This window comes from Poecilia reticulata, chromosome 14, assembly GCF_904066995.2.
Source record: "Poecilia reticulata chromosome 14, P_reticulata-male-v2, whole genome shotgun sequence".
Lineage (NCBI taxonomy): Eukaryota > Metazoa > Chordata > Actinopteri > Cyprinodontiformes > Poeciliidae > Poecilia > Poecilia reticulata.
Genome location: NC_088843.1, coordinates 10795128 through 10805600, shown reverse-complemented (window position 1 = coordinate 10805600; position 10473 = coordinate 10795128). Strand labels below are relative to the sequence as shown.

The 10473-nt window shown below is 40.5% G+C and overlaps 2 protein-coding genes across 2 annotated transcripts; one reads left to right on the top strand and one right to left on the bottom strand.

The window, feature by feature from the left end:
* Window positions 1-783: 783 nt before the first annotated feature.
* On the bottom strand, window positions 784-1441 carry h2ax (H2A.X variant histone). Its single transcript, XM_008427692.3, has one exon. It carries the CDS (start codon window positions 1350-1352, stop codon window positions 924-926), a length of 429 nt encoding a protein of 142 aa, XP_008425914.1. The 5' UTR covers window positions 1353-1441; the 3' UTR covers window positions 784-923.
* Window positions 1442-3406: 1965 nt separating this feature from the next.
* LOC103475809 (uncharacterized) lies at window positions 3407-9857 on the top strand. The gene is made up of 8 exons (XM_008427693.3): window positions 3407-4180; window positions 5517-5743; window positions 6033-6576; window positions 7104-7290; window positions 7510-7749; window positions 8482-8653; window positions 8912-9060; window positions 9234-9857. Exons 1-8 carry the CDS (start codon window positions 3914-3916, stop codon window positions 9326-9328), a joined length of 1881 nt encoding a protein of 626 aa, XP_008425915.1. The 5' UTR covers window positions 3407-3913; the 3' UTR covers window positions 9329-9857.
* The last annotated feature ends 616 nt before the right edge of the window (window positions 9858-10473 follow it).

Sequence of the window (10473 nt, the reverse complement as noted above, 5' to 3'; positions counted from 1 at the left end):
ATCCGTTAAAACATGTTTTGTTGACTTCAACCACAAAGTCAGAAAGAGACATTCAATTCAGATAGCATGTGGAACGTAAAATTTAAACATGTATTGAACCCAATTAATCAGGTTTTGACTTAGGTTTCCTTAAGCCTCAAGTTTGCATAATTAAAATACATCAAATTAAAAGAAATATCCAGACACCAAGAACTAGACTTAAGACAAAAAAATTACAATTATTGCAATATCATTTTTCAATCAAGGACAAAAAGGGTAAAGTTGATTTTTTAAAGTATGGTCCCTGTTTATTTATGCAGTCGTACAGTGTTAGCTTGTCTCATTATGCTATAGCTTATCCAACTGCAAAACTAGGTTCCATGTCATAGTTCTAAACCAAACCATCTTAAAATTTAAAGGAAATAAAGGTGTTTATTTTAGCTTAGTCATACTCCAGATTACCAAAAAAACCCACTGTGCCATAGAATTTCTGCTGGCCTCAAAAACCTTAGTAGCAACATTAAAGCAAAAGCAACTCCCTAGTAACAAGACTGAAGTAAATTTCATCCCATTAAATAAATTTCAGCTAGAACAGACCAGGAAGTATCACAGTAAGATTTCAATAATTACCTTCCAAAGTTGTACCGTTAACATGGCCAAATTCACATAATACAACTCCCAACCGTTTACGTTAGAAATGACCAATGCCAACTAGGATAATTGATTAGCTTCCCCCAGCATTTTTATCGCTAGGACTAGCAAGTGGCAGCTACTTTGAGGGCAACAAGTACTATATAGACCAAATTAGAAAAAAAATTGTCTTTATTAAATAGACAAGGCAAATCGTGCGAGGCAAGACAGTAGTTTTAACAGAAAAGTTGCTCTTATGAGAGGATGGGTGGCCCTTAAAAGGGCCTTTGGTTTTGCAGTCATTAGCCAGCTGGCTAGTACTCTTGAGACTGAGAGGAGGCCTTCTTTCCCGCTTTCCCGGAGCTCGGAGCGGACTGACCGGTCTTCTTTGGCAGCAATACGGCCTGGATGTTAGGCAGGACTCCGCCCTGAGCGATGGTCACGCCGCCGAGCAGCTTGTTAAGTTCCTCGTCGTTGCGGACGGCCAGCTGGAGGTGCCGGGGGATGATGCGGGTCTTCTTGTTGTCTCTAGCCGCGTTGCCAGCCAGCTCCAAGATCTCGGCAGTTAAGTACTCGAGAACGGCGGCAAGGTAGACCGGGGCTCCGGCACCCACTCTCTCAGCGTAGTTTCCCTTGCGGAGGAGACGGTGGACACGGCCCACGGGGAACTGGAGACCAGCACGAGAGCTGCGGGTCTTAGCCTTAGCGCGGGCCTTGGCTCCGGTTTTTCCTCTTCCAGACATCTTCTTGCCGTTTCTTCAAATTGCAGAACTGTAAAGGTAATTCAAACGATAAGAAAAAAAAAAGTAGCGATGACCTGGATATAAACCTCACTTTGATCCCGCCCCTTACTGTGATTGGTTGCTATGGGCAGATAGTCTTAGTTGATTGGATCTGAAAGGTCAATCCCGATAGAAAATCAATAACAATTGGCCTATCACTTCTTACATTAAACCAATGGAGATGAGTGTTGGGGGATGATCAAAAGCGATTGGTTAGTTGCTTTCCTCCTTATTGTCAATGGATGAACTGTTTGGGTGGACACAAAAAACCAATCAAGTGACTTCCCTCCAGCTTCAAACTTTAGGCGCCATTGTAAAATTCCGCGTGGAAATATATTCACTTTGAAACTTGTAGTAATTTATAAAATAAATTATGCTCAGCTGGAAAAGATACGGCCTTTTTGGATCATTTCTGTTTTCATTAGAGTCCAATTTGTTACTGAATTCTTGTTCACAATACTAAGTAATAAAATAATTTTTATACATGTAATTCTGACTAATAAGCATAAATAAATCCACAGGCCTGTGTATTAATATATGCTTTGCATTAAGAAAAAATATTTTAATTACAACCCTCTTTCAAAATAAATAGTGACTTGCAAAAGTTTCCATACCTTTTGAACTTTCCCCACGTTTTGACATGTTGCAGTAATGTATTTTAGTGGGATGATCCTTCTATGTTGTAGATCTACACAGAGTAGTGCATATGTGTGATGCGGTATAAAAATTATACGTTATATTTTTTTTCATATACTGTCCTTTATTTATTTGTGGCCCCATAGCTGATGGAAAGGCTTTAAACATGACGCCTCATGATTTTATTCTGGGCTCTCTTCAGTAAATACTAGACTTTTTTAGGTGCTGGAGTATGCGTTGTTTTGAGCACAAACGTTTTTGAGAAATTTTCCTTACACAACACTTGTAAACATTTCTGTAAGTTCTTATATTACACAAAATCCAAATAAAAATGTGGGTTATAAAAGGGTGTGCGAGGTTTGAACATTTGTGCAAGAAACTGTGTGTTACTCACGTTCCTATAAAGAGAGAAATATGCGTTACTGTTCTGTAATTACCTTTGAAATTTTACTTTTTCAGGGTAATGCATGAAACATTTTGAGGAGCCCAGCAATTATTGGGGGTTCCAAACAAAAAAAGTGTAGCCTATTTGCTCTTTTAGCCTTTGTGTGAAACTTCACTTTTCTGTTTTCACAATACAATAATTTAGAATGAAGGAATTGGAAGGAAAATAAAAAGCACATCCCATTAGTCTTGTGTAATTAAAACCACTATTTATAGTAAAGTGTGGTTAAGCAAAATCCAGAATCACTTGTTTTCTTACAAGGAGAAACATAGATGAAAAATGTTCACCACAGGTTTGTGACAAATGCACGAGGACAAGAGCAGAACAGGCCAGGCCAGAATCAGAATGACAAAAGGTCTGAAACGACTCTGCAGAGGTGCAACAGCCAACGATCACACACACGTAAAGAGATCTTCTCAACGGAAACCATCAACCTCTGCAGAGGCAAACAAAGAAATGTCTTTCACAGCAAGTTTGAAACAGAGATCTGTACCCATCACCCACTCTAAGCCTTGCAGTAACACCCCCTTCCTGTCGTCTTCTGATAATAGAAATGGCCACTAACTGGTTCCAGTGAGAATTTACATCTGATGAAATAAACATTGTTCTTCAATACTGGATATCTTTTGTTTTCAATATGCTGTTTGTCAGTAAAAAAAAAGGAAAATGAAATGTAATTTCAGGCATCAAAATTCCAACCAACTCAGTTTTGTTAACATGAGCTAAATGTACTAAATGTAATAATACAGTATTTCAATGGTCATATTTTATTTGAATCATGTGATGGCAGCAAAAAGTAGTGCTTTTTTTTTTACAAGTAAAAATGTCAAAATTGAGACAAACATTTGTATTCAGCCCTTCAGAATCAATATTTTGTTGAACAGCATTTTTAACTACATGTTAGCAGCTTTTAACTTTGACTTTCTTAGATATTCTCCTTTGCAGTTTAGCCTTGGTCAGATTGGATGGAGAGCATGAGTGAACATCAGTTTTCATGTCCTGCCACATATTCTTTACAAATGGACTTTGACTAGCCCATTCTAACGCAGAAACGTTTTCTGTTCTTTATATGTATTCTTTTTCCAGTGGAGGATTGAGCAAAATAAATCTTTTTTTTTTTTTTTTGCTTTATATCATGTCATATCATCCCCTCATCAAAAACATATCCAGAGTGTTGCTTGGAATCATTTATGCTGTTTGAGGAATCCTTGCATCTCCCGTGTTAGCCATTCGGGGGTGCCCTAACGCCGCCTTTTCCCCCAAAGCTCCGCCTCGGAGCTTTCAGTCTTTACCCAACAGATCTCCCCTCCCCCATAACTCCCCCACATGGTTTCACCAAACCAGCTGCAACGGCAATCAGCAAACACACCCGGTGGAACTGCGCATCTGCGGTGCTCAACATTCAAACCCCTTCCCAGTCCAGTTCTTTTCGGATTAGAAAATGCCTCATTGGAGGAAATGCGTTCTTGGATGCGAAGGCGACTACCCTCTTTTTACGCTTCCCAAGGATGGCACGATTCGTCAGAAATGGTTGGACTTTATTTTTGGAGACTTCCCTCCTCCGAAAAAGAACTGGTATATTTGTGCGAGACACTTTACTGATGACAGCTTTCTAAACAAAGGCCTGTTTGATAAAGGACTGATAGGAAGGCTGTCACTATTAGACCATGCAATACCAACCAGGCTTAAACCGTTTGAGTGGGGACAGGTAAGCGGAACAACAACTCGCATTGTTTGTGCTCTTATGTTTGAACGGTCTATGAGCCATCTATGGTTTGTGTATCCTGGAGCTGTCTTACTACCAGGCTGAAACGCCTTGTAAGAGCCTCTGTACTCGCTCCGGTTTGGGTCTTTTACATGGGATCATTCGCATAAGGTCCAGCTATATCCAGATAGAGTTGCCATTTTATATCAAATAAAAGCGACATCATATAATGTTGCTTCTTCGCAGAACAAAATACAGCGTAGCTAAGAATGTCAGCTGCATGAAGAGGCTTTGTTGTGATGACGTGAGGAAAGGGTAGGAGGTTCTTAAAGAGACAATGGACAATTTCAAGCAGTTGGATATACACTGCTCAAAAAAAATAAAGGGAACACTTAAACAACACAATATAACTCCAAGTAAATCAAACTTCTGTGAAATCAAACTGTCCACTTAGGAAGCAACACTGATTGACAACGGGGACCCTCGTCGGGTCAATCAGTGTTGCTTCCTAAGTGGACAGTTTGATTTCACAGAAGTTTGATTTACTTGGAGTTATATTGTGTTGTTTAAGTGTTCCCTTTATTTTTTTGAGCAGTATATTTCCAAAGTTGGCTTCCGATTTGGGAAATGGCTAAAGAGCGATTCCACTTAATTTTCACCACCTTGGTCATTTTTAATCTGCTCTATAAAACTACAACACCTGGACATTATTCTGCGCGGATTGCAGAAACCAAGTTTGTGATTTCTGAAACCTTTACTGGAATAAAGGGTGATTTCAGCACTTCATATGAATCTGGATGACACTATTGTGAAGAAGAAAAAATGAGAACGCAGAAAGTTAAAAGTTTAAATAACAACAAATAATGCACATTTCAGAGAATTCAATTGTAGTGTGTTTCAGATGCATAAAAACTGCTTAAATTGCCCTAATATGACCCTTTTCTGAAGTTTCGCAAATTAAAGGTTTCACAAATCACAAGCTTGTTTTTAAATATTCTGCAATCAGTGCACAATGATCTAGTCCAGGTCTGAAGTGCATAGTGGTTGTAGTGGAAAAATTACGTGGGATGATTGCTCTTTAACCATTTCTTGAATCAGAAGCCACAACCTGAAGGTAACTTCAGCTCCATCAAATATGGAGTGGTTAAGAAAAAAAAAACTCCTTGAAATTGTTCCCTGTCTCTTTAAGAGCCTCCTTCTTTTTATAATGTGTTGCATCATCAATGTATGATTACCATTGTTGTTGGTATTGTTTTTCTTATTTGGTAAGATGTTTCGTTTGGTTCTGTTATTAATAATTGGTGCACAGGCCCACTACCTGTTTCTCCCCTGTACACAGGGCACATCTGTCTCCAGATCGGTTGGGACTTCCTGTGTAGTAGAGATGAAGTCCCAAGGAACATCCACAACACCACAGACTGCAGAAATTGGTATTCAGTGTATGCTTCTGACTCCCACCCTAGATGACCAGGACAGCAACGGCCCTGAAAGTGACGAGGAACCTGAGACTGATGAGGAGGACCCGGACTGGGCACCTGGCACAGAAGAGTCTGAGGATGAGGACTTGTATGTTGGTTTCATAGACACTTTTCAAGTAAAATGATATTTCTATGATTAATTTCTCATCAATGCTACTAATGTAATATTGTCGCAAATGTTCTTACTAATGATCAATGTTGAACAAGCACAAAAACTTATTGCTTAAGAAATACAGTTCTGTCTTAATTGAAAAAGATTTTGGGAAGACAAACTTGCATGATTATGGTGACTAGTATACATATCACAATTCAATGTTGGCCCAGCACTACCTGCAATCAATTTTAAACAGATTATTTGTAATTTTTTAATGTTGCAGTGACCTGGACGACGTGGCCGAAACCTGCCCAGCGGCGGAGCGTAAATTCATTGTCTTTGAAAGCTGTTTGAGGACGCTGTTCGCCGTGTGTGCTGTCTGTTCCGGGGCCTGCACAGTGACGATGAAGCAGATCATGGGCACCATGGTGGCTGTGAGCAGTGTCTGCAAGAGGACAGACGGACACACCAGGGTGTGGTACAGCCAGCCGGCCCACAACAGCATGCCGGTGGGCAATTTGATGATGGCGGCAGCCACATTGTTCAGTGGGTGCTCACCAACAATCGCCCTGAACCTTTTCCGACACATGAGCGTTGGAATCTACAGTTTGAAGACGTTTTTCAGTCTGCAGCGCAGCTATTTGATCCCTGCTATTCAGAGGGTTTGGAACACCAAGCAGCAGGCCATGATTATGAAGAAAAAGGGAACGCCACTAAGACTGGGCGGAGACGCTCGCTGCTGCTCATCAGGGCTTACAACCAAATATGGCAGCTATTCCTTGATGGATATGAATACTGGTGCGGTGCTCACCACCCATGTAGTGGAGGTATATCCTTTTTTTTTTTTTTTACTAAAAATGACTATGCCTATGTAGAGGAGACATTCTCAAAAACTTGATCTATTATTATGCAGAGAGACTCCTATTACTGCAGCCCAGAAAAGGAAACAGAATGAACCTAGAATCCAGAAAGAAACTTCCAGAACAGGAATATTTAGTTTTTATTATTACTTATAAACTGTGGAGTACTCATTACTTTTACAAATTTAGAGCACGCTTAGAAAGTCCAGAGAATATACTTACTTACTTATCTAGCAACACACAAGTCCAGAGGACACTTACTTACTTATACTTATCTAGCAACCCTGAGCAGGAGCACCTAGTTTACATACTTTAGATCAACATTAGATTCTTTTTCTTCTTTTGCTCTTTCCTTTGGTTTTTTATTTTTGTTTGTGTTTCCTTTTAATTCCCGTAAAGCACTTGCATTGCCTTGTTGCAGAAAATGTGCTATATAAATAAAATGACCTTTACCTTTATTATGGATTATTTCCAATCTTCTTTACGTCTTTCAGTGCAGTGAAGTGCAGAGCAGCGCAGCAGTGGAGTTGGAGGGCCTGAAACAGGGGCTCTGCTTCCTGGAGCAACATGGCCTCACTGTAGCTGAACTCATCACGGACAGACATGTGCAGGTCTGCAAATGGCTGAAAACGGAAAAGCCCGACATCAATCAGCGGTTTGACGTATGGCATGTTTCCAAGGGTGAGTTCTGTGGTTCAAAACAAATTTGAGAAGCAAAGGGTTTGTCCTGAATACTGAGACAACATTGATGTGATTCAACCAGTTGCTATTGACATCCAAAACTAGTTGTTCACATGCAAAAGGTGGACCATCAGCGTAACGGCAAACCATTAATGCCCTGATAGCCGGTCTCTTTTCTGATGGAAAAGACGGGTAACATCAATCAGCTATTTTTTACAGGCATCTTCAAGAAACTCGTGGCAGTGGCCAAAAGGCCAGGCTGTGCTACAGTGGGGCTGTGGGCTCAGGCTATCTCCAACCATCTGTGTTGGACAGCAGCCACCAGCGGCGGGGACGCAGACATGGCTGTGCAGAAATGGACATCTGTGGCTCGTCACGTCTGCAACATCCACGAGGGCCATGGTGACATGTTCCCGCGGTGCGAGCATGGACAGATGAACAGACAGTGGGTGGAGAACGGTGGGTACTCGCAGGCAAATAATGCAACTTGCATATTATCAGAAAAAAATACCATAACAGGTGCTGAAGTGCTTAAGTAGGAGCATATAAAAGATAGATATGCATGGCTGAAATGGTTCATCAGAATAATCGTGGTAGTTATTGTTAATAATCGTCTGAAAAAGTAGTAATTAATTATTAACTGGAGTATACAGACTCAAAAGAAGCCATTTTGCTGAAAGAAAAACATACTGAGAGCAAATTACGTTAGCAAAACTGTATAAAAACTATGCATTTTGCACTTAAGATAAATAAAGTTCTGTAAATATGTTCTACCCAGAACTCCTAAAGTGCCGTAGTTTTAGCTTCATCTGACATCTGAAATTTTATGCATCTTTTGCTATCCAATTATTAGTCGGTTAATGCAACAATTAGTCTATAAATCTTCAAATGATCAAGCATTCACTGCAGGAATGCTCTGCTATTGCATTTTAGGCAGTAAAATATTTACTTGTTTATAAAAGTAATTCAATTACTTGTTTATTTGCATATTCATTTATTTCCAATATTGTATAAAATAAGATTAATGGCTTAAATGACAAATCTACAGAATGTGCCAAGTTTTTTATTCGATTAATGATCCCAATAATCAACTACTAAACAAATTTTTAGTTGCAGCCCTACATTGAATTGATTTCCATTGAATTCTTACTATGAGCTTGTATGAGACCCCTAATGTCTGCATGTCGACAGGCAGCAGAGCCCAGGAAGAAATTCAGGCGGTTGTCCTGAGCTCCAGGCTGTTGGCGGATGTCCGCCAGCTGTCCCCTCCAGAGCAGGCGTCGTACCTGCAGTCTTTTCATAACGTCGTCTGCTTCTTCGGAAGTAAACATGGGCATTTCCTTCGTTCCTCACTGGAAGCAAGGTATGCTCACTGTTTGTTCGGACAAATAAATGGATAATTTGATGGGTAGATGAGAGCAAATGGCCATTTTGTGAATATGTTGCTTGAGAAAAAGTGATTTTACATACAAATGCATCTAAAAACATTAGAATATCATGAAAAAATGGAAACTAGTTCTTGTAATTTAGATGATTTTTGCTTTGAAATAAAAAAAAAGTAATATCTGATTAAACGTCTTTATTGTATTCTAACTTTTTTGAGATGCACCTGTGCTTGCAGACTGATTTTGGCAGCCCTCCACTTTAACGAGAACATGGCGAAGGAGCAGGCCAGGAAACAGGACAGGGCTCAGCGGTGGAAGGTGTCCTATCCACAGTTTAAGGAAGGTGGCGCTGTGGTTCGGCCTGTGAAGGAGTCTGACACATACGGTGAGTTTAATTCTTTAGTTTGCAACAAGACATCCAAAGCAAAAATCTTGCATGAATCATCATTTGGAGCTTATTTGTGTGTTTGCCACATATGGCAGTCAATATTTGCTTTATTTTTTGGGAATATGATTTTGACTTTTACCCATAATGCTTCCATTGTCCCGTCATTCCAGACTACGTCAGACACCTGATGGAGCTTGTGTGGCAGATGCGGCTGGAGGTTCCCTTCTATGAAGACATTGTAGTTACAGAAGCTTCTGTTTCTTAGCTCTGGTTGTGTGTTTCGGGTCGTTGTCTTGCATTTGTTTCCAGGTTAGATAAAATTTGCTCTTTTAGTATTGCTTGTTTTAAACTCCATAATTTTTCCCATCAACTCTGACCGATTTCCATAACCAGGTTAAAGAAAAGCAAGCCCAATGCATGATACTGCCACCACCATGTTTTGCTCTTAGAATGGTGTGTTCAGGGTGACACACAGCATTATTCATAAAGGTCATAAAGCTACATTATTGGCTCTCATTACATTTAAGGTAATTTGGATTTTATTTAGGTTTATTAGAGTAATGGGGGCTGAATACAAATGCTGGCAATTGTCCCCATTATTTTGTAGCTAAAAAATTGCAAATCTACTTTTAATTTTCCCTGCGTTTCAGTTATGCACATATAAAATCATGTTAAATCCTAGAAAATGCACTTAAGTTTCTAAGTAAGTAAAACCTTATTTATATATCATCTCTCAAGACACAAAATCACAAAGTGCTTCACAACAGTCAGCAATGCATAAAAAGGAAACTAATAATGGTAAAAAAGAAAAAATGTAATTTAATTTAAATGTGTTTCTAACTGGCTTTTAAAATAGAAGTCGGGGGACTTTGAATTAACCTTCAACTGGAAATCCTGTTTTGCGAAACTGCTGCAGTAAATTGAGAAAATGTTAAAAGGGTAAAGTGCCTTCTCCGGGTCAGGGGGGTCGTCCTGCCTCAAGTGGAGGAGTTTAAGTATCTGGGGATCTTGTTCACGAATGAGGGAAGAAGGGAGCGGGAGATCGACAGGCGGATTGGGGCAGCGTCTACTGTGAAGCGGGCGCTGTACCGGTCCGTCGTGGTGAAGAGAGAGCTGAGCCAAAAAGCGAAGCTCTCGATTTACCGGTCGATCTACGTTCCCACCCTCATCTATGGTCATGAGCTTTGGGTCATGACCGAAAGAACGAGATCACGGGTACAAGCGGCCGAAATGGGTTTCCTCCGCAGGGTGGCTGGGCTCTCCCTTAGAGATAGGGTGAGAAGCTCGGTCATCCGGGAGGGACTCAGAGTAGAGCCGCTGCTCCTCCACGTCGAGAGGAGCCAGTTGAGGTGGCTCGGGCATCTGGTAAGGATGCCTCCTGGACGCCTCCCTGGTGAGGTGTTCCGGGCA

Coding starts and splice junctions, on each gene's coding strand:
- h2ax (XM_008427692.3), bottom strand. CDS start 1,352: ATGTCTGGAAGAGGAAAAACCGGAGCCAAGGCCCGCGCTAAGGCTAAG.
- LOC103475809 (XM_008427693.3), top strand. CDS start 3,914: ATGCCTCATTGGAGGAAATGCGTTCTTGGATGCGAAGGCGACTACCCT. Junction 4,181..5,516: donor AACCGTTTGAGTGGGGACAG/GTAAGCGGAACA, acceptor CCCTGTACACAG/GGCACATCTGTCTCCAGATC. Junction 6,577..7,103: donor TCACCACCCATGTAGTGGAG/GTATATCCTTTT, acceptor TACGTCTTTCAG/TGCAGTGAAGTGCAGAGCAG.